At 38.3% G+C, this 24,243-nt stretch overlaps 1 protein-coding gene across 2 annotated transcripts; it reads left to right on the top strand.

The window, feature by feature from the left end:
* Positions 1-435: 435 nt before the first annotated feature.
* Positions 436-23,995, top strand: LOC136238930 (beta-1,3-N-acetylglucosaminyltransferase radical fringe-like). Of its 2 annotated transcripts, none has more exons than XM_066029637.1 (11): positions 436-1,117; positions 20,866-20,929; positions 22,394-22,436; positions 22,489-22,566; positions 22,625-22,745; positions 22,807-22,854; positions 22,914-23,002; positions 23,401-23,474; positions 23,556-23,653; positions 23,698-23,783; positions 23,837-23,995. In XM_066029637.1, exons 1-11 carry the CDS (start codon positions 509-511, stop codon positions 23,889-23,891), a joined length of 1,365 nt encoding a protein of 454 aa, XP_065885709.1. In that variant the 5' UTR covers positions 436-508; the 3' UTR covers positions 23,892-23,995. The 2 variants fall into 2 exon arrangements, with proteins under 2 accessions (XP_065885709.1, XP_065885710.1); XM_066029638.1 differs by lacking the exon at positions 436-1,117 and adding an exon at positions 6,346-6,645.
* Positions 23,996-24,243: the final 248 nt, after the last annotated feature.

The following is a 24,243-nucleotide window of genomic DNA, read 5'->3' as shown; positions in this document are numbered from 1 at the left end:
GGACGACGGAGCAATCCCAAGTTAAATACGAGTTGTTATTTTGTGCCACGGTTCTATTGGGGAATATACGGAGAATTTTTTTATTAAAAAATCTCGGATACTGGAATGCCTAGTATTAGTTGTATAGGTATGGCTAGCTATGATTATTAAAAGTGCATGCGCGCCTATATGCTATAACACTACGTACGTTGCACATGACTTTATAAAGGGGAAACATATTACCCGGGGAAACACATATCACTGCGACTTGTAGGTCGCTAGCGAGTTAGTGATATGTGTGCGGGGAAACACGGATCCCTAGGGATATGCATGTGTGCGGGAAACACGTTACCCGGGGAAACATATATCACTGTGACACCGGCCTTGGATTATAATCTATGCTTATGCTAATAGTCTGGCGGGCGCCGACAAACTAAATTGCCTACCATCCCGTGAATAAGGAATGCAGAAGTGCTGGCTGCAAGGTCAATAGCTACTTACTGCTGAAAACTACTTACTGCTGAAAACGATGATTGTTCTGATTAAAGGAAGATGTTTACAGGGACCGTCCATACTCGGTTGCGTGATACTTGGCGCATTATGCTTGTACCAAGGCTTGTACCGCTTTTACCCTCCTACAGTGAGTATAAATGAAGTCGAATTTTCCGAATCGAATTTTAATCAGAATGGACCTCTCGATACTGATCAAACAGAATCTACCAGAGAAACTACATTACAGAATAACTTTAGTAACTATGACAGCCAAGGTGCGGATTTATCCAAGGAAGCTAAATCACAATACACTTTTCAAACAGACGGTACTAATCAAGGAGAATCTATCAATGAGATTATAATTCAAGACGATTTCAAGAAAATTCAACCACAAGACAGCCATTCTCCTACAGTTGCTACCAATATCCAACAGGAGGTCAAGGAAACTGCTGAATCAGACATTAATCCACTCTTAAGCTCTGGTATTCAAATGAACTCTACTCATGTTAATGGCAAGCTCCTGGAGGTTGTAGATGTAAACTGGGACAGGAACATTTACTTTTCTGTTAAAACGACTACTAAATATTTCAAAGACAGGCTATCTTTTTTACTAACCACCTGGTTTCAAGTTGTAAACAAAAAGTTGGTGAGTATACATAGCTATTTAGCTGTAGTTATACTTTGTGATAAAAGTGAGGTAGCTATACTATATTTGTCTATTGTGAATACAATAGAGCCTCTCTGATGAACACCACTACCTTATAGGGCACTATTTGGTGAATTGTAAATGGTAATTATTATATTACAGCAAGAGTAATAATAAGAGGAGAGTGTATAGAACATGGCATGCATACAGTAGTATGCTTTAATCTTTGCAATGAGGTCTTAATATCACTAAGAAACCCCCTGGCTAATTAGAAACGTCCTTGAGTTGGTTAGAACCTGCTGACTAATTTATCCACATTCCACGTGTAGCATTTAGCAAACTGTACTTAAAACCTAGCTATGAAACTTGTTTTTGATTGTGGGTTTTACAAAGCAGTTAAAATTAAACACTGAGCCATGGTCTAAGTTGGTTAGGAACCATGCCTTCAGTGGTTCTTCAAAATTTAGCTTCACCTCGGACTTGGACTGGGTTTCTAACCTGCACTTATTAGTCCATCAAAATGAGCCAGTTAATTAATTCCATATAGTGGTAATTGTTCCTGTATGACCATAATTTAGCCATATTAATTTCAAAGAAGTCCCTGAACTTGAATTACATCATTATTGAAGCTGATGGGGGGATTCTCATAGAAAGTTTGATTGACAATTACTCACATGTTGCATATATACATTCCAATAATACAATACCCATTCACAGAAAGATGATTCTTTTCTCTTTGTATTGGTGGAGGTTGCATGAAGGTAGGACAAAGCAGCTGCAAGTTGTATATGGTATAGTAAATACAGTAGAGCACATTTTTAAACACAAATTTGTGAATGGGTATTGTATTATTGGAATGTATATATGCAACGCGTGAGTAATTGTCAATCAAAATTTCTATGAGAATCCCCCTATCAGCTTCAATAATGATGTACTTCAAGCGCAGGGACTTCTTTGAAATTAATATGGCTAAATTATGGTCATACAGGAACAATTACCACTATATGGAATTAATTACTGGCTCATTTTTGATGGCCTAATAAGTGCAGGTTAGAGACCCAGTCCAAGTCCGAGGTGAAGCTGAGGTTTCTAAAATTTTGAAGAACCACTGAAGGCATGGTTCCTAACCAACTTAGACCATGGCTCAGTGTTTAATTTTAACTGCTTTGTAAAACCCACAATCAAAAAACAAGTCATTATTAGTAGTACCTATAGCAGAGATGTGGGGGTTTCTATAGGTTTCAGGAAATCCCCAAGGTTTCAGCAGAAACTAGCTAACTTTAGCAGCACAAGAGTGAATGAGTACCAGCATCACAACCATAAAACCCTAATAGATACTCTAATAGAGCATTCATGCAAGTATACGTGATAAGGAACATTTTTTTTATTGAGTGTGTCTAAAGCAGATATTGTAGATATAAAACAGAGTATGAGCCGCTACTACTTGTTAGTAGTTGTTTAGTCATGCATGGGGTAGTGCTGAAATAAATAGCAACTTTTACTATTTGAATAGTTGCGAACAAAATAACCAATTATTCTCCAGTTATTCTTTAAGCATGAATAAGCAATGAAATGCAGTAAGGTAAAGCCTTAGAGCTATTTCTATCTCTTAAAATGGAAAGTTTCAGTGTCAATATGCCACATTGTTCACAATTTCCAGTTGACTTCATTGAAACCTATACCTGCAGGTGTAAGCAACTTCCCTTGTGTTTCATAACTATTAATTTCAATGATCCCTATTACAATCAAACTTAAAACTCTTAATTTTACTTGTGATTTTACTTGTAAAATTAATTTTGGGTTTGAATCCATGCCCCAACCAGAAAAATGAAGGGGCCACTATGCTTAATTTTCAGCTATTTTCCACACTCATTACACAGCATTACAAATAAATAACAGCATGAGAATTGCCTCTGCAATCACTACAGAAAGTATGGAATAAATGTGATGGTCAGCAGAGGGAAACCATAATTCACTACCACAAATTGGCATTTTTTCACTGTCAGCAAAAGAAATAGGGCTCAAAGGAGTAGTCCATGATGCATTCTTGTATACTGTACCTACTGTGATATGCCAAACGGCACCTGTTGGCCAGACTGAAATAAAATATTAACAGTGAAAAAATTAAGCCCGTAGCCTTAGCAGTTGCACTTGTCTGAAGCTATCAAGCAGGCAGTTAGTCAGTAGAAAATTCTGTAGCAATTTGTCAAAAGTGTTTTGGTCACTCTTAATACGCTTTTGGGCTTGATTCTTCCTAACCAATACCACTAAGGTGCCATGAAAGTAATGTGAGGCTGGTCTCTGGTCAATATTTTTTGTGAGAAAGTACAAACCTCCATGTCTTTTACAGTGCTACTGTACTGTAAGATCAGGGCCGCCCAGAGAAATTGAGGGGCCCTGGACAAAAAGTTAAAGTGGGGCCCTAGGGGGCAAGGAGGTTTCCACTCTGAATCACAACTTCACCGAAGCTGTAAGTTGAAGACCAAAAAAAAAGGTCATTACATACTAACAATGACAATAGCTACTCCTCACCCTCACCAACCATATTTCCTTATTTATAAGCTTGCTACGCTGCTCCTCTGAAGAATACTATGACTGCTCTATTAGAGTATATTGATCTTTTAAACAGGTATTCAAGGGGCCCTGATGGGGCCTCCTGGGGGCCCCTTTCAGGCTGGGGCCTGGGGAAAAATGCCCCAGTTGCCCCCCCTCCCCCCCACATCCCCCCTCTCCTGTGGGCGGCCCTGTGTAGGATAAAGAAAGAGCAAGAGAAAGTGGAAAACTTTGGCTATCAAGATTTGCCCTTTCAAGTTATAGTGTCAGTACCATGTACACCATGACATTAGTGCATCAATGCCAATAACACCTGTTCTGTCCAGAAAATAAGTTAACAGTAAAGCTATTTTGTTTTTGGCCTTGCCAATTTCATTGAATCAAGACACACGGTAGTGTGTCGTGTGGCCCAAGAAGCTGGCCCGCAACATCCGTGAGTATATTGACAAGAACGAAAACGAAATTTTCACACCTCTGTAGCTCTGTGCTGCCTTGATGAAACAAGACTATTTTTGCTGTGAACACAAACTTCAGTACTCCACATGCCAAATTTGAGCAAAATCGCTTCAAGCGTTCTCGAGATATGCGGCTTCAAAATTGGCTTAGTTTCTTCATTATTTTTTTCTTCATCTTATTTTCTTCCTCTTTTCGCACACTTACAAAACTGCTAAGATAAGTGTGGGTAATTCCGAACAGCGGCTAATTCCGGACACTTAGATCGTTCTCAACAATGGTAGAATCCCTGGGCCTATACTTTGGTGTGCTAATGTAGTGTCCTATAGCCTATCTACAAACCAAAATTGAAGCGAATCCGTTATTCCACCTTGAAGTTTGACACGTATTTGTAGCGCAATCACGGGTAGTTTTGTTCAAAAGCTTTGAAAATGTCAGGCAGCCCAAGCTCATATTCTCGATTTTCAAAGATTTATATGAAGGTCATACTCGCAGCTAATTGAATACTAAAAATGGCTGACTTCTCACATTTCAGCAGCGTATCCAACATGCTCATTGACCTTAACATTCCCAGTTTAGAACACCGCAGACAAGTATCCAGTATCACCCTCCTCTACAAAATTGTTCATAATCTCATTGATATATCTCCTGTTGATTTAATCCCTGTCACTTCCAACACCTGAGGACATGACCAAAGATTTCATCACATCTATGCAAGGACCAATCAGTACAGTAATTCATTCTTCCCTAGATCAATAAGACTGTGGAATTCACTCCCACCTGACCTAATCCAACAACAATCATTACAAATTTTTAAGCACCAACTGAAATTATTATTACTTTCCTCTACCAATCAGTAATCCCATAATCAATCACATTGTAAAACATTTTGTATGCATGTTTCATATGTACGTTAATCCTCAAACTGAGGCTGCACATTTCTTGGAAAATAAATAAATAAAAATCATAAGAATCGCGACCTTGAATATGGCATCTAGAAGACGCCATATTCCAGCTTCCAGCTTATTGTTTCATGAGTCGCGACCTCGAATATGGCGTCTAGAGGACCTCCTGGGACAGAGACCGTGGATATTGTTTGTGGGACTTTACAAGCAAAGTTGTTAACCGAAGACTTATCCTGTGGGTCCAGTCCTTGTATTCAGTTGGGTTCTCGTACCATCTCTCCGTGTCAATTTCAACGTGAGGTGGGCAAAGCCTCTGCTAAGAACTGGAAGGCCACTATCTGTTACTTGAATCAACCCCTTAGCCGATTTCTTGAGACGTATACCAATCATTCTGGAAAGCGGTGTTGCCACTTTGTTGTTGCGGTGGATGATTTGACTCGCTCCCTCCTTCTGCCCTCCCTGGCGAGGTGGAGAATTCCCTTTCAAGAACACTCGACTCTACCCCTTATGAGTCCCCTCGTCCTCCTGATTTATCAACTCGTCCTGCTGCTCTAGAATCAATCAATCATCCTGAGCTTCCAGCTTTTCCCCCTGTTGCTGAGCCAAATATTACCTGGGGTGCTAAGGATGCAGCTAGCTTTTGTGATGATTTGAATACTGCCTACAAGGAAGTGACTCAGTGGCAAAGAAATGTGTTTGACACCCCTCGTGGCTCTGCTGGTAAAGCCTTTGTGTATGAGCTTGCCAGATTGTTTCGTGCAGTGGGTCAGGGCACTGCCCTGGAGTCCATTGCTCTCAAGGCTGTGTTTGTGGCCAGCTCACTATTGTTACAGCGTACATGTCCTCATGCCAAACCAACTGATAATGCAAAGCGATTGGGGGAACGTCTTGTTTTATGGAAGAATGGAGATATTTCTGAACTTCTGCACGAAGGAAGAACAATCCAAGCCCGTTTCAAGTCTAAACATGTTGCCCGGAAGAATGATCAATCATCTCGTGTTTTTGCAAAGTTGATGTTTGAGGGAAGAATAAAGGCAGCTCTACAACTCTTAGCTGGTCAGCAAAATGGTGGGGTGTTGAACTTGGATGATAAGGCAGATTCTGGCCCCCATGTCCACTCTGTATGGGATGTTCTCAAATCTAAGCATCCTCCTGCTCAACCACTTCATTTGAACTGTTTATTACCTAACTGGGGCAATCCCCCTGTATCCCACCCTGTTGTGTTTGATGCTTTAGATGGTTGTGTTATTTGTTCTGCGGCTCTGCGAACAACTGGTGTGGCTGGCCCTTCGGGAATGGATGCCCGCTGCTGGAGACGACTCTGCACTGCCTTCCATTCGGCTTCAAGTGAGTTGTGTATTGCTATTGCTTTGTTTGCTAGACGCATTTGTTCATCTTTTGTCTCCCCAGATATTCTTGCCCCTTTTGTAGCTTGTCGTCTGATTGCTCTTGACAAACAGCCGGGTGTTCGGCCCATTGGTGTGTGTGAGGTAGTGAGGTGTCTGGTGGCCAAGGCAGTTCTTTCTATCATTAGAGAAGATATCATGATGGCTGCGGGTCCTTTACAACTTTGTGCTGGACAAATGGCTGGTGTGGAAGCTGCTATCCATTCTGTGCGTGAGTTGTTTGTTCGTGAGGACTATGATACCATCCTGATGGTTGATGCAAGTAATGCCTTTAATTCCCTGAATAGAGTAGTGGCCTTGCACAATGTGAGACAGATTTGTCCTCTTTTTGCGACAATTTTAATTAATATATATTGATCTCCTGCTTGTTTATTCATCTCTGGAGAGGTTTTAATGTCTGAAGAAGGTACTACACAAGGTGACCCCTTAGCTATGCCTTTGTATGCCTTGGCAACCATTCCGTTGATACAGCAACTACCATCAGGAGTCGAACAAATTTGGTATGCCGATGATGCTTGTGCTTGTGGGAACTAGGTGCTTTGCGTGAATGGTGGGACCGCCTTTGTGAGTTAGGCCCTTCTTTTGGGTACTTTGTCAATGCGGCCAAGACTTGGCTGGTTACGAAGGATCATTTGTTTCAATACTCTATTTCTTCCTTCAGTGGGTCTGGTATCAGAGTTACCAGTAATGGCCGTCCTTACTTAGGGGCTGCCATAGGTTCAGAGAGTTACATACAATCCTTTGTTGCTGATAAGGTCAAGGGCTGGTCTGAAGAGATTACTGTTTTGGCTAGATTTGCGGAGAGTCAGCCCCATGCTGCTTACTGTGCTTTTACACATGGTTTGTCGAGCCATTGGATGTTTGTTTCTCGGACTGTCCCCTTTGACAGTGTGATCTTTCAACCTCTTGAGGACGTGATTCGTCAACTGTTTGTTCCTACCTTATCAGGCTGTCCACCGCCTTGTGATAATTTACGACAATTGTTTGCTCTTCCTGCTCATTGGGGAGGCCTGGGTATTTTTAATCCAACTATCACAAGTAACAATGAGTTGGCTGCTTCCCGTCATATTGCTGAGCCTCTATGTTTATGCATTCATGACCATTCTAAGAGCTTTATTGAGGCTATTTCTTTCCAACAGTCTAGAAAATCTTCTGTATGCAAAGCAAAGTTAGACACTTACTCTAAGACTTCTTCTGAATTGTGTCAGCAGTTGGAACCCACACTGCAGCGTGTTGGAACCCACACTGCAGCGTGCAGTGGAGCTAGCATCTGTGAAGGGGGCTTTGAATTGGCTTACAACTCTTCCCTTGAATGAACATGGTTTTGCTCTACATAAGTCCGCCTTTCAGGATGCCCTGGCTTTGCGTTACGGTTGGCCTCCCCTCCGTACTCCAACTCTTTGTGCTTGTAGGGCTTCATTCTCTGTGGATCATGTGCTCTCTTGTCTGAAGGGGGGACTACCTTCCCTTCACCACAATGAGATAAGGGACCTCACTGCTACCCTTTTGACAGAGGTGTGCTCCCAGGTGTGTACTGAACCGGAACTGCAGCCCGTCCACAATTCTGATGAGTTCCATCTTTCCACCTCAAATACTCAAGAAGGGGCTCGCTTGGACATTGCCATGAATGGTTTTTGGGGTAGTCATTCTGAGAGAGGTTTTATTGATGTTCGTGTTTTTAATCCGCTTGCCCCATCTAACAGTTCTTCATCGCTTTCTTCTACCTTTAAAAAGCATGAGAATATCAAGCGTCAAGCTTATGGTCAGAGAATTCGTGAGGTTGAGCATGCTTCTTTTACACCTATCGTCATGTCGGCAACAGGGGGGTTGGCTCACGAGGTCACAGTTTTCTACAAGCGTCTGGCTTCCCTCCTATCAGCTAAGTGGGGTGATGAATACTCTGTAGTCCTGGGTTGGCTTCGGTGTTGTCTTGGTTTTTCTCTGCTCCGTTCAGCTATTCAGTGCATTCGAAGTGCACGTTCATCCATTGGGCTCCACCACCAATGGATTTAGTGCAAGTGGAGTCTCGCTTGTCAGAGTAACATACTGGCTGCATTACTCTGTTTTTCTATTGTCTTTTACAGTTATCCAGCACGTGCCTTTTTTGTGCTGGGGGTGGTAGGCAAGGGCAGTCCATCAAGCCCGGGTTAAAAAAAAAATCATAATAATCCATGCAGTACAGGCGGAGTGGCAGTCGATTTTTCAGCAGCTGCTCGGTTGAAATGCAAAGAAAATATTCGCGGATTACATAAACTTTTAAAAATACGCACTGCTGCTTTCTCCCAAAGGGTATGAACTTTCTACTTGATTTATAAGCTGCAGATGAGTGGTATTTTAGTCTCCATACTTCAAAGAGGATTGGTATAACCTGTGGAAGGCACCACTTGCTTGTTATTCGAAGTGTCCGGAATTACATTTTTTACACGCTGTTAAATTTCGGTTCATAACTCCTCAGCAGTTGATTGTATCAAAACGAAATTTGTACTGCAGATGCACCATGAGATAGGCTTTAAGACGACTCCTAGAATTTGTCTTAACTCGTTGTAAATGCAGTGTTAGAGCGATTTTACTAAAGAGTGTCCGGAATTACCCTCATTTACCTAATAAAACGCGAACGCCATATCCGATTGCCTTGAAATTTGGCACACAGAAGGGGGGTATAAAGACACAACTCGGTACCAACATTGGCTGGAATACGATAAACAGGCAAAACGTTATTAGCGATTATTCACAAAAAATAACACCAATATGTTGTCATGCGTACAGGATAAACTGCTCATGGGAAGAAACTGAAAATCGGTGGATGAATAGGTCACCTATTGAACCTCAAACCTTTTGTGGTTTGAAAGAAATCGAGCTAAAAACCAGGAAGATATAACAAAAAACCCAACAGTGTGTAACAATTATGCAATCAAGATTAGCTAATAAAAAAACGATTACTTGCCACGCTTACCAGATAAACCGCTTGGGGTAATGCTTCGAAAATCGCGGGGGGTCCGACACTCTTGAAATCTCGTACGCTTCGTCAGAAATCACATTTGAAATCATGAAATCACACACTCAAAAGAAATCAGAAATCACACTTTTTGAAAACGAAAATCGTAAAACTCCGTATATTTCCGTAAATTACGGACGCATTGAATTACGCGATATTATTAATTGGAACATAACAGAAGTGATTTAAAGCCCGAATCACTTGATCTGGCACTGGTTCGGCTGCCAATCTCTAGAATTTTACAGCCCAAGCTGAGTCCACTAATGGTCAAAAGCTTCCATCACTGGATCCATAGATTTTAGAGGCGCGTAAGCGCCTCTAAAATCTATGCTGGAGCCACACGAGTGATCTGAGAATCCATCTCAGAATCTTATTCAGTTTTAACTAGCAATTTAGGCTCTACTCGCAGCCACAAGTGACGGTACATCATAGTGACTGCATGGGTTAATGATGAAACGGGTAAACCATGTAGAAGGGCTGCAAACTATAAGCACACTTTGCAAAGAAAGTAGTTCCCAGCATTAGCTTCAGGACAAATAATTATGCAGCTTGTCTAGAAAATATGTATGTCAGTACTGGTTAGTAACTAGCTATTAGGTGTAACTTTTCAAAGATTAGCTCACATAATATGATTCTGCTTGTTCAGCTGACCCACTAAACATCTTTACATAACTCGCAAGCAAACATTTCATATAAAACAATCCTGGCATACACAATGAAGACCATGCATGGATGTATCCAGATCAGTCAACTGTGTACTTAGGTGTTTCCTGCCACTGTGGTTGTTAGTCAATATGAAATGAGATCAGGGTTGTTAACAGAGAGCCATTCCAGTTTTCAATACCATTGTGAAGGAAGGGATGTGCACGTTACTGATGTTAGCAGAGATATTGTTTATGTCAACTTTCAGGTGTGATTTAATCTATTGTGTATTATAAAACTGGTAGGTAATACATACAAGTAGCTATCTTTCTGCATATAGCTAAGTCAGCTTCATGCAGATTAAATACATCACATATTGATCAGATAAGGTTTATAAGTTCTGCTAAATTTTGCAGGTATGTTCATTGCTGGCAATGCATCATACTGGTTTGCATTATATTATCTGAAGAACTGACGATGCAGGATGCATTGGAGCTAACAGTGTATAGCACACAAATTTTACGGAGAACAATTACCTAATCAGTGACTTTATGGAAATACAATGCCAAAATGGTCCTCAGACACTATGCTCTTTGCTCGGAGGACATTATAGATTTTGTTTAGGTTTTATAATGTAGTTAAGTAGGTGTAGCTTGTAAGTAGTTTAGTTTATTGTAATTAGTGTGGTAGTTTGTAATTTGCTAGTCTTTGTATTCTTTTGTGCTTAACTTTTCTGTGTACTTGTTTGTTATCTATTTTTGTAAATAATTTTACACCTTTTTCATTACCTAATCATTACTGATTGAGTCCAAGTCTATCTCCTACCAAAGATACTGTTTTAAATTCATCATAACTCAGTGATAAAAGTGTAACTGAAATCATGTGGACCCACTGATGACACACAACCATGTAATAGTAACCAATTCCAATATACTTAATTAATTACATGTATCACCATCAGCTACTTTTATTATTATTATTGCTGGGCATGCCGATGTGCCAAGGGGACGTGAGTAATGCTCCAAGGAAAAAATACACAAGATAACAACAATACTGCTTTATTATATCTACCGGTAAAGACGATACTCAACAATGCCTAACATTGCCTATACCATTTTTACTTTACAGCACAAGTATGTAGTAGCTTTTTGATAATGCATGCTTTCTGACTCAATCACTGAAGTTGGCAAATTATTCCAGTCGATGACAGCTCTTGGAAAGAAGGAATGCCGGTTCATGTAGCTAAGTACCTGGATGAAGTGGTAAGGGTAGTGGTGTCTAGTTGAACATTATGTGGCTAAGAGGATAATGGTATTGATAGGCTGCAGATAAGTCGTGGATTGCCTCGTAAAAATGCCGGCGGCTAGCTATAACTAGGCCAGTGCGGCATTCCTTGGTCCACGCCTATTATTTTTTTACCCTTGTTAGAATATAACTTATGCACGAAGTTCTGGGACGGCTTCTATTCATTTTTAGACAGCCTCTTTACACTGTTAGCTTGCCTGTTAATCATCAGCACTACCGTACGACCACAACCACAAACCATCACCGCTACTGGTGCCTGGAATCATCTCAGCCAGACGGCTTTGGCCCCAGCATCTTTGCTTACGAACTAGACTCTAGTGAAGATATAACTTTTACCATCCAGTTTACTGATGACGAAGCTTCTGGACCTGTTCTAGCTCCATGAGAGTCAACAATGGTGAAATCACGGAAATCACGAAATCAAAATTGAAATCACGAAATCACAATTGAAATCATGAAATCACTAATGAAATCGTTGATTTCAGAGAAATCACTGTGATTTCGAAATCTCGTACGCCCTTCGAGAAAGTGGCGGACCCCTCGGAAAATCGCTGTACAGATGGATGGAGTAATCATCTTAGAAAGGCTCTTCAATGGTGTAGAAGAATCAGACTTAAAGCCACGGAGTTATAACACGAAATCCAACTTGGTGTAGCAAGTGCGAGATCGAGATACTCTAATAGAGCAGTCATCCTAATAGAGCAGTCACCCTGAATAGAATTTAAGAGATCAGCTAGAAACAAGTAACCTGTATAGAGATCAGCTACAAACAAATCACCCTGTAGAGAGTTCAGCTACAAACAATTCACCCTGTAGAGAGATCAGCTAGAAGTAGTTACCTTGTAGGGAGTTCAACTATATACGGAAAGAGATAGTTCAGCTAGAAGAAGTTACCTTGTAGAGAGTTCAGCTACAAAGAAACCATCATGTAGAGAGTTCAGCTGCAAACAAATCACCCTGTTGAGAGTTCAGCTACAAACAATTCACCCTGTAGAGAGATCAGCTAGAAGTAGTTACCTTGTAGGGAGTTCAACTATATACGGAAAGAGATAGTTCAGCTAGAAGAAGTTACCTTGTAGAGAGTTCAGCTACAAAGAAACCATCATGTAGAGAGTTCAGCTGCAAACAAATCACCTGTGGAGAGTTCAGCTACAAACAAATCACTCTGTAGAGAGATCAGCTAGAAGAAGTTTCCTTGTATAGAGTTCAGCTACAAAGAAGCCATCATGTAGAGAGTTCAGCTGTAAATAAATTACCTTGTATAGAGATCAGCTAGAAGAAGTCACCTTGTAGAGAGTTCAGTTACAAAGAAACAATCATATAGAGAGTTCAGCTGCAAACAAATCACCTGTAGAGAGTTCAGCTACAAACAAATGACCCTGTAGAGGGATCAGCTAGAAGAAGTCACCTTGTAGAGAGTTCAGTTACAAAGAAATCACCATGTAGAGAGTTCAGCGGCAAACAAATCACCTGTAGAGAGTTCAGCTACGAAAAGATCATCCTGTAGAGAGTTCAGCTAGAAAAAGTCACCTTGTAGAGAGTTCAGCTACAAAAGAAACCACAGTGTAGAGAGTTCAGCCGCAAACAAATCACCCTGTAAAGAATTCAGCTACAAACAAATCACCCTGTAGAGAGATCAGTTAGAAGAAGTTACCTTGTAGATAGTTCAGCTACAAAGAATTCACCCTGTACAGAGATCAGTTAGAAGAAGTTTCCTTGTAGAGAGTCCAGTTACAAACAAATCACCCTGTAGAAAGATCAGCTAGAAGAAGTCACCTTGTAGAGAGTTCAGCTACAAAGAAACCACCATGTAGAGAGTTCAGCTGCAAACAAATCACTCTGTAGAAAATTCAGCTACAAACAAATCACCCTGTAGAAAGATCAGCTAGAAGAAGTTACCTTGTAGATATGTCAGCTACAAACAAATCACCCTGAAGAGAGATCAGTTAGAAGAACTTACCTTATAGATAGTTCAGCTACACACAATTCACCCTGTAGAGAGATCAGCTAGAGGAAGTTAGTTCAGCTACAAACAATTCACCCAGTAGAGAGATCAGCTATAAGAAGTTACCTTGTAGATAGTTCAGCTACAAACAATTCACCCTGTAGAGAGATCAGCTAGAGGAAGTTAGTTCAGCTACAAACAATTCACCCAGTAGAGAGATCAGCTATAAGAAGTTACCTTGTAGATAGTTCAGCTACAAACAATTCACCCTGTAGAAAGATCAGCTAGAAGAAGTCACCTTGTAGAGTGTTAAGTTTCAAAGAAACCACCATATAGAGAGTTCTGTAATAAATATATATAATTTGTACATTTACTTTCCATTCCAATTCCCATATTCTACATACTTGCCTGCTTGACTTTTCTTGTGATCACTTACTGACCAGAACTGGTGCGTATGGTACCAGAAGCTATTATACAATCAGTTAATGACCACAGCATACTATACACTACCTAGATGGAACAAAGCTACATGTAAAGTACAAACTATTCCAATTGCAAAAGAACATACACTGGTGTTTGCACCACTTTTTAAATTGTTGGAATCTTGATGATATTACTAACTGCCAGCTGATATTAAATAGCTGCATGCAACTTGATAATTGACCTTATTATTATCAGAGGCAGTTCTAGGGGGATTCCAGAAACCCCTTTCTAGTTGGCTTACTTCAGAACAGCTGTCCAGCCACTAAACAACTAGCTATTATACTGATTCTTTGCATGAATTATACTCACTAACACTCATCAGCTAACTGATACTATCATATCACTTCATCAGCTTCATCAGGTTAATAATTTTATAGCTTGCACATTAAATAGTAAGCCTTCAAGACTACATGAAGGACAAATGCCAAGTACTATATGAAGAAGTAATGAGTTGAGTAGTGCAATCATCAGTGGTGCGGAGCTATATGTAGGCTAAATAACCTAACCATATAGCTAAGGATTGAGTAGATAGGTACAGTAGATCTATCTATCCTAGACATTGATATCCAACTAGCTACATAACTATTGGTGTATAACTAATTTAGTTAGCATTCGGAAGACGGCTTTAACTCAGAAGTTAAAGTCCCACTGTATCTGACATAGTGCTTTTAAGTTTCCTATACAAGAATATGGAAAGCATTGATCTTTTCACCAAACATTATTTAATGAGAGTGAATATATACATTGCATATAGCTACTACCACGCGTAAATAAAATGCATGTACTGTAAGTAATGTGCCCTTTCTTAAATTCCGGTAAAATTGATCAAGACACCATTGTATTTCTGCATTGCAGAAGTTAAAGAAGTGCGCAGAAAGTGATGGCATTAGATGAAAATCAGATCAAAAACTAGCATGTATAGTAGTTTTCAACATCAAGTTTTATTAAATTTCAAGCATCATAACATTAAAGCCTTGCCAGCATCTGAGTCCTTCTACCAATGGAAGCCCCCTTTTAAAAATCCTAGATCCACCCCTGTAATATGTTTAGCAATGTGTAATATCTAGCACCACCCCTTCGTGTACTCATGAATATCTATCAAATGGATTTATAAAAAGTGTAAAATTATATGACAATTTCACTAAAAGATACAAAAATCAAAATCAGAATGTTAAACTGCTCTAGAAGTGCAGTGGAACATGTCAAACCCTAACATTTGACATGGTCACAAATTTCTATTTGGACTTAATATGGATATGGTAGAAAGTATAGCTTCTATAAACCAGGAGCAAATAAGTGATTCAATGTAAGTGCTTCTAAATAATACATTAAGAAATGGCAAAGGAAGCTGTATTAAAGAACTAAATTAATTATCACATGATATAAGTATCACCATGCATCAGACACATAAACACAAAAACAGCCAAGCTGTGAAAAAATCGTGTGGCCTAAAAAAAACTGGGTGAAAAAGTTGTGAAATCAAAGGTGTGGCCAAGAAATGGCTGCAGTGCTAAAAAATTTTAACATGCACACAGCCATTATAAAATGTGACAGGATTTGCGAAAAGGTACCTTTTTCACACACAAATTTTGACCCATTTTGTGATCTTTGAAGCTTCATAACTTTTTAGTCGTTACATAAAATTGCCTGAAATTTTCTATGCATGCAACTAAAGTATCTGGCTACATGCAACTAAGACCAGGTTGATCAGTATATGGAGTCAAATATTACATTGCTTTGTTGTTTACCTGTAAAATGTGTGGAAAAGGTACCTTTTCGCAAATCCGGTCACAAATTTATTATTGCAGCCATTTCTTGACCACTACCTTTGATTTCACCCAGGCTTCTTTGAAGGCTGCACCATTTTTTTCACAGCTTAGCTGTTTTTGTGTGGATTTCAATTTCTTTGTAAGGCCAGGCTATGCATGGCTGAGTTTGGGGCTTGTTTTTATATACTCACATTTCTTCTTTTCTATACAGATACAATAATGATTATTGCAGACAGACTTATAAAGACATGATTTACTTAAATATTAATTTGGTAATATTATTGTAATACTCTAACAGAGTGCACATTTTTTGAGGACCTCTAATAGAACATACGTAGAATGATTGCTAAGTTTATTTATATCTAAACCCAGAATTTTAAGCAGAAATTAAGTGTAGCGATTAGCCAGGATGGCTGCAGTTCAGTGGGTAAGGATGTGGGTGTTAGGTATGGAGGTCCCTGTTTCAAACTCTGATAAGTTTTTCGACATTTTTGTGTACCTTTTTACCTCGTGGTGACTGCTCTTTTAGAGTATCTTTATCCCATGATTTTATGCATGTTTGGTTTTTGCTTATAACTTCATAGTTGCTTTTCAAACCATCAAAAGGTACTGCTATGATGATCAGCCTATGTACACACCAATTTTCAAGTGTTCTTCCCATCAAAGAACTAAATTAATTATCACATGATATATGTGACCAGATTTTACAAAACTGATCCAAACCGCACATCAGGCAAAATCAAACTAACACCACCAGTGGATAGCTACACTATTGTACTAGTAGTTTTGACACTCAGTACCACTCAAACTACTCGAGGCTGGTTTCAACAGACGTCTTTTCTGGGGGGTGTGCAGAGCTCGAATGGCAGTTTTTGGCCTTGTGAAGGACCTGGCTTGGCAAGAATCAGTGGTTTACTGGTGGACAGCCTGATAATGTTGGCAAGACATTTTTTTCTGTGGATTTTGCTACATATCAAACACTAAGGAGCCAGCACAGCCCTGTAATCTCGTCTCTGGACTCCAATCATGGTCTGCCTCCATTTTGAGGTCTAACCCTTGCCCACCCCGCCATCCCCCACTCTCCACCCCGCCACCCCCCACTCTCCACCCCGCCGCCCCCCACCCCGCCACCTCCCAACTCTCCACCCCGCCATCCCCCAACTCTCCACCCCGCCACCCCCACTCTCCACCCCGCCACCCCCCACTCTCCACCCTGCCACTCTCCACCCCGCCACCCCCCACTCTCCACCCCGCCACCCCAACTCTCCACCCCGCCACTCTCCACCCCGCCACCCCCCACTCTCCACCCCGCCACCCCCCACTCTCCACCCCGCCACCCCCCACTCTCTCCACCCCGCCACCCCCCCATTCTCCACCCCACCACCCCCCACTCTCCACCCCTTTGTGAGCACTCGTGATACTACTTCACTCATCCAACTGCTCAGATTTTCTATCTTATTTGGCGGGAAACTCTACAAGCAGCTACAAGTTAGTCAGGTTCACTATGTCAAAAAATACACCTTCGTTCAAAGTTTATGGGGATTAGCAAACCTATACATTTTTGGAAAGCTTAGAGCATGGAGAATCTGAAAATTGATGTTTACATTTGCACAGATTCCTGCAAGGTCAGCATTTTTTAAATTTCAAAGTGACAGCTAATAAAATAGGAAAATTCTAACATGTCAAGTTTAATTTGACATAAAAGTTAATAAATGAACTCAACAAATTCTCTAGTTCTCTAGTGACATTTTTACACCTCTATTCATTAGAGGTGAGACAGTTAATCTTGAATAATTGAAGTTTTTACAAAGGGAATAAAAGAAAACCTATTATACTGCAATAATTCAGAAATAATTATATAGTGAATAAATATTCTGGATTGTTTGGGTATAACTGGTGCAAAGTAGCTATAACTAGTGCAAAGTATAATTTAACTTCTACTAAAAAACTTTAAACCTAAAAAAAGCTAGATACTCTAACAAAGCAGTCAATTATAATCAGTTAACTTTTGAGCCCATTTTTTGCTAATGTGCTTATGTATGTTTAGCATAATTAGCACTAGATGAATTTTGAAACAATTTTCATTTTAAAATTATAATAATTAGAATTAGCTCTCCCCTAAAAGGTAAGTTTCCTTTTCACATAAGCAATTGGCAACAGTACTAGTTTACTCTGATCACCAAGAGCAATTTTATGCACCAGATAGACATGCACTGACAAGTTAAAATTGATACACAATCTTTGAAAATTATAGGATCCACTGTTACCTAACTGTTATTCCAGTGAAAATTTGCTTTCCAGTGACAGAATAATTGCATATCACACATCTTTAATCCAAATATTGCCATTGTTGATGGAGTAATTCTTATCCAGAAAATGACAAAAATAAACAAGGATATTTTGCACAGTAATAAAATATCTAGCCAACATGTTTTTAATGACAGGCTTACAAGTAACTGCTCCATGCTAAAAAACAATTTACCTTGCATAGTTGTGTAGTACAGATGAAGATTTAAACACACAAGTAGAAGGAAAAATGAAAATTTTTAAGTTGGATTAGGGATCAAAAAGTAGGGAATAGCAATATAAGAAGTTGTGAAAGAAGAGACGTTGCTTTTAAATCTGCATTATATTATACTAGTGGACATTTAATCCCTATACTTCATTCAGTCTATAACCACGACTGAATTAGGGATTAAATGTCCACTGCAGCATATATGCAACCTCTCTTTTTTCACTACTGTATTAGACTGAAGTATAGGGATTAAATGTATAACTGTTTTTGTAACATAATTATGACTGGTGAATCCACGCATATACTACATCAAAAGGAAGAAGGGCACCTGACAAAATATGTCTGGTCACATGCCCCAACTATCAATTATGAAGCAAAGATGGAGGCAGCCATTGCACTTCATGTTCAGCTATGCTTTTTCCATTACACAGTACAGCATTGCAAACAAAGAACAGCACGAGAAGTGTCTCAACTATCAATCATATTGCAATGGAAAATACTGACAATAAGCTTACACAGCCACAGTTAAGCCGGATCACACTATATAGTGTAAATTGACATCTTGCATTGTCAGCAAAGAGAACACAAAGACAAAGGCAAGCCCATGATGCATGTATTGTATGTCTGCGAATGGGAAAATCAAGTCCATAATATGTCAAGTTATACTTAATTGGCAGTCAGTCGGTCAGTCGGCATAAAATTCTGGTATATAGAAAATTTTTTAATGTTATAGAAGGAGTTTGGGGTTAGTCTGAAGACATTTTTGAGCTTGGCTGTGCCTAATCAATGCTGCTAAGCTGTCATGAAGGGAAATTGAGACTGGTTTTAAGGTGATACTTTGAACTGGAAAGCTCCTGCATGATCCCTAATAATTATATAGTACTATTGCACTGTATAATGCATCAAAAATGACAATAGTAACAGTGCTAATGATTGTTAGGCTTGTATCTTTGAATTATAACTGTATTAAATATTAATACATATACGTATATGTATGTAGATACATAGCTGTGATGTCTTTATAGGTAGCTATACCCTACATCTCAATGTTAATAATTCACTTTGTTTCATACAATATCTATCTGTCAGATTAAATTTCTTAGCACTTTAGAGACTATCAATGGATTCCATATGGGTGTGAGAACATAGAAATAGTGTTTGTTGCAAATAAGAGGCTGACATATGGAGAAATTTGCACCATATGGACTGCTATTTTCAAACTGCTAATTGACTAACATGTAGGTATCTGTACAAATGTAAGCATTGATTTTCACTGATCTCCATGCTCTCAGCTTTCTAATAATAATTATGTAGGCCCATAAATTTTGAATAAATTTATCTTTGACATAATTAACTGTGTCAATGCATGCCACCAACTAGTGCAAAAGCGTTCTTGGATCTAGTCAGGATGAAATCATAGTTGCCAATTACTAATTTTCAAAGTTACCTTTTAAAGGAGAATGTTTATGCAAATTACAATTTTTCTTTCAAACCTAGTATTAGCTAAAATTATGCCTAACATAAGCACACTAGCTAGGATTTTCACAAAAGTGACTGCTACATTAGAAATATGGACTCAAAGTTGACTGCTTATTGGATATGTGACTGCTCTATTAGAGTAGCTCAATCCTTTGTCCTGTTTTTAGGCTTTAACTGTTTCAGTGGAATCCAAACTTATACTTTGCACCAGTTATACATAGATCTCATCCATTTAATCTGGAATATCCCTCAATTCTTTTTGTTAAAAATTATTCCTGAGTTATCGCAGCATAATGGATGCTCTTCTATTGTGTTTGTAAAAGTTTCTAAATATTTATCACCTCTAATGAATAGGAATGTGGAAAATGTCACCAGACATTCTGTTGAGTTCAGTAATGAACTTTTAAGTTAAATTAAAATTGATATACCAGGAATTTTTACTTTATTAGCTACCATTTTGAAATTTAAAATGCTTACCTTGCAGAAATCTGTGCAAATGTAAACATTGATTTTCAGATTCCTCATGCTCTAAGCTTTCCAAAAATGTATAGGTTTGCTAATCTCCATAAAATTTGAATAAAAGTATATAGTGAACCTGACTAAGTACTGGAAGTGGTCTGAAAGGTAACAGATTGATGCATCTTTAGTGTGACTTTCATACACGTGCTTGCTATCCCTGGAGAGTTATGCTGGCTTGAATTCTTTAAAACCGTTTATCTCGAAACTTCTAATGTGCAATTTGGATCGTTTTTCCAAATCCAGTCACATATGTATCACCATCAGACACATAAACATTATGGCCAAACAGGTTACTGTGCATGTGCGACAATTTCAAGGGTTATGCTTTAGAAGGGTTTGACATGTAATTCTAGAATGCTTTAACATGCTGACTTGTTTGACTTTTGTGTTTCTTCTGTTTTTTGTAGTTTTTTCTGTGATCTCTGTTTTCTGCTAAATCATTCTTACACTTAGTTTAATAGATCCCAATGGCATCAAAATAATACTTTGAAGTATGCCTTGACATCATTATGGTTGATAATTTTATTTCTTATAACAGTGATATATGATACATTGCTATTATCTGGTGTAGTGTTCCAGCTTTAAAGAGATCCAGCAGTGCATGTCATGTCTATATATTGCATTGATTTACATAGGCACTGCCTGGAAAAGCACTTCTAACACTGATGTAAGAATTTTCTCTCCCAAGTTTGTGTATTATATGGCTGCTATTTCTACTCTATGTACCAAACAATGTTGTTCTTTACAGCATGATGCATACTTGGCTGTTATTATTATAGCTTACTATTGTCAGTGAAAAATCTGCTGTTGGAACTGCGATGGCTGAAGTATTGAAAGAAGCAGGTATATTGAGCTGTATATATGTACTGCATACAGGATTGGTAAATGTATCTATACACTGTATACTGTACACTTGCCAAAACAGCCAAGCTGTAAAAAAGTTTGGGGGGTTTCAAAATATATTATCTGTAAGATGGTATATAGCCAAGAAACAGCTACAGTGATTTTAACGCTGATTGATTTTAACAATGATATGTCTACCATTATCAAACCGATTAGCATTAATATCACTGCACCCATTCTTGGCTTTGATATTGTAACCCAGGTTTTTTGCAAGTTGCACCCTTTAACACAGCTTGGATTAGCTATATATGTTAGTATTTTTATTGTATTTTTAAGCCCCTTTCTTTGTTTTAATTACTATATTATACATGCATCACAGAGCTATTCAAGACACCTCATGTTTTAATGTGCAACTCTAGTAGATCAGGAACTGTTAATTTTGGTCAGCATATCATAGAAGTGTTCTAGAATTTTCATTACTATAGAACTGTTAAACTGTAACTTACATTTAAGAGATTAATTCCATTCATAAAATAGAAACTTGATAATAATCATAATAATAACAAGCTTAAAATTGCTGATGCCATATTACATGTGCATTACACTTATTTGTTGTATTTGTTATTTGTGATAATTAAACACCTTGGTGGGACTGTTATTACCAGCACAATTATACCAAAGTTACAAAAGTTTTGTTTATGGTATAAAGATAACTCATCACTGTTCATTCTTCAATATTTCTCTTTATACACATAGTCAATCGGTCATATGAACATTGGGTAAAATTATACTTTTGTAAATTAACAGTTAATCCATAGAAAACACATTGAGTGACTTTGTACAACAATGTATCTATATACACGTTATGTATATGTGCATCTTAGTTTATGAGTGTGACTGTCTCAGCAAAAATATGTTACTGACTCATTGTATTTATAGGTACAGCCTTTTTCACGGATCCCTAGTGGGATAACACCTCAAGACAGATACCTGTCAATACATTTTCTGTTACTAAGTGGCATAGCCACACCTGGGATGATCAGGGCTAAAGCCCTGGTGTTCACAGTTAAAGCCCCGGCAATTTGACATCAGTTTAAATTACTGTTAGCCCAGCCAAAAGCCCTGGTAGCCCTGGTAATTATGAAAGGCTGGCTACACCTCAGTAAAACAATATACGTATAGCTATTTATCTGGTTGTAAAAAATATTATGCAAACAAGTATATTTTACTCACATTGTTAATCAATGAAGCAAGCAAGTTTCAACTATACAGGCTGGAGTAGGAATTAATTGCAGCTAGTATAGCTAACTGCAGGTGTAGATGACCTCCCTTGTTTCATTGCTCTTTTTCTGTGATCCCTACTCAAATGTAACTTTTCTAATTTTCTTTACACTTGTATCATAAATCCAAGGTTGAAATTTCTTTTATAATATATAATAATTTTATAACTTTTATTATATTCAGGTTTAAATTTAGTGTTACCCGATTGTGATGATAGTCATGGAAAGTGAGCCATAGTGCATCCCAACTGTCAATACATGTTGTCTTACTTGATACAGAAAGGCGCTTTGCTGTAAAAGTGGAACAGAGTTTGCTGCTTATTACGAATCTTTAGAAAAGTATAAAGAAATGAAAAGGTATTCGCTACACTATCTATCTACTTCAGTCTTGTAGAATGTACACTTCACTCTTTAGTTTCCAATGGTACTGTCATTTTGATGATGACATGTATGTAAATGTACCACAATTGAGTAATGTTCTGCGACAATATGATCCAGAGAAACCATGGTATATTTCATCTAAAACACGTAACGTTGTAAGTGCACTGCTGTTCGTCTGTATAGCATTGGCTCACTATGTACATATAAATCTGTTAGGATCCAATCAAGGTACTTAACATTGAAAGATTGGAAAAAGCAAATATTGTAAGTGAATGGATACTGTTTATCATTGCACATCCTCTTTTTCTGTGTTCACTATGCAGACTCTAAAGCATAAGACTTATCGGATGGCTCCTGGTGCTGCTTACTGTATTAGTCACACACTAATGATGGAGTTGAAACATTTTCTTAAGTACGTATATAATTACAGTGTATATGTTTTTCTATAAGTGTGGCACTCTGATTACTATATAGTTTAAAAGTATACCTGTCTAGCAAAAATGCCACTGACATTAGCTTCACAACCCACAATTTCAAGCAGATTTGTGACAAGGGGTATTCCACACACTTTCTGTTCTATTGACTTGAAAGACCATAACTTTGTTTTAAAGGTTTACTTGTGAGAAAAATAATTTTACCTCAATAGCACATTCTTATATGAGTACTTATTCTCTTGCAAAAGAAGCTAGGTATTGTCATGAGTCATTGTTTACCATCACTAATAAATACAAAATACGTATAATATATAAAGGGCAATAAATTAGGAGTGGTCAATCATTATATTAAGTAGTGTAATAATATTATTTTTAGTGGAGCAGAAGCATTTACTAGAATGTGTGTAATGACTGGAAAAGTAGATGACTTTACAGTTGGACTGTCAATAGGTAATGCCCCATCTATACTTGTGAACACAAAATGACTATCTACAAACAACATTGTATTACTGTATATTATTATTTTTATAGGAAGTATACTAGGACATTATCGTAATGTTAGTACCAGTTTCAAGACTCAATTTTCTACACAACTTAAGAATAGGTCTGCACAAGAAATCGCTAAATATGTAAGGTAAGTTGTTCTATTAAGTCAGTGATGATAGTTCTTTAGGTTTGTGTTGCTCCAAACGGTACAATACAGCCATTAGAATCATATGCAAAATCTATCAATATGTCACTATCAGAAGATCCAACAAGGTATTCTGTTGATATTTATCATGTATGGTAACTATATTGTTGTAATTTTGCAGATTTTTAACTTATCATTGTTTACTCTACCCAACTGTATCATGGTGTCATAAGTAATTGCCAAGCACCTCAAGTAATCTTGAAGTTTTGAACTTACTTATTGCCGAGCATCATAGTGCAAGGCAAAATACTTACAGTTTTGAACTTTCTGTATATTTAGTTATAAGGAAATTTTACATTTGAGTATATAGGGATCACAGAAAAAATGCAATGAAACAAGGGAGATCATCTACATCTGCAGCTATACTAGTGGACATTTTATTCCTACCTGACGTGTGCTTCAGTTCTATAGCTATGACTGAAGTTGGGATTAAATGTCAGCTAGTATAGCTGCAGGTGCAGATGATCTCCCTTGTTTCATTGCTTCTTTGTGATCCCTATTCAAATGTAAAATGTCTTTTTTACAGTA

This window comes from Dysidea avara, chromosome 11 (genome assembly GCF_963678975.1).
Source record: "Dysidea avara chromosome 11, odDysAvar1.4, whole genome shotgun sequence".
Taxonomy (NCBI): Eukaryota; Metazoa; Porifera; class Demospongiae; order Dictyoceratida; family Dysideidae; genus Dysidea; species Dysidea avara.
Note: the sequence above shows the minus strand (reverse complement) of the source record. Positions and strands in the feature narration are given on the sequence as shown.

Excerpts from the sequence above, each read along its gene's own strand:
- LOC136238930 (XM_066029637.1), top strand. The coding sequence starts at position 509 with ATGATTGTTCTGATTAAAGGAAGATGTTTACAGGGACCGTCCATACTC. Across the intron at positions 20,930-22,393 it reads TGAAGTATTGAAAGAAGCAG|GTTTAAATTTAGTGTTACCC; the intron begins GTATATTGAGCT and ends TATTATATTCAG. Across the intron at positions 23,654-23,697 it reads CACAAGAAATCGCTAAATAT|GTTTGTGTTGCTCCAAACGG; the intron begins GTAAGGTAAGTT and ends ATAGTTCTTTAG.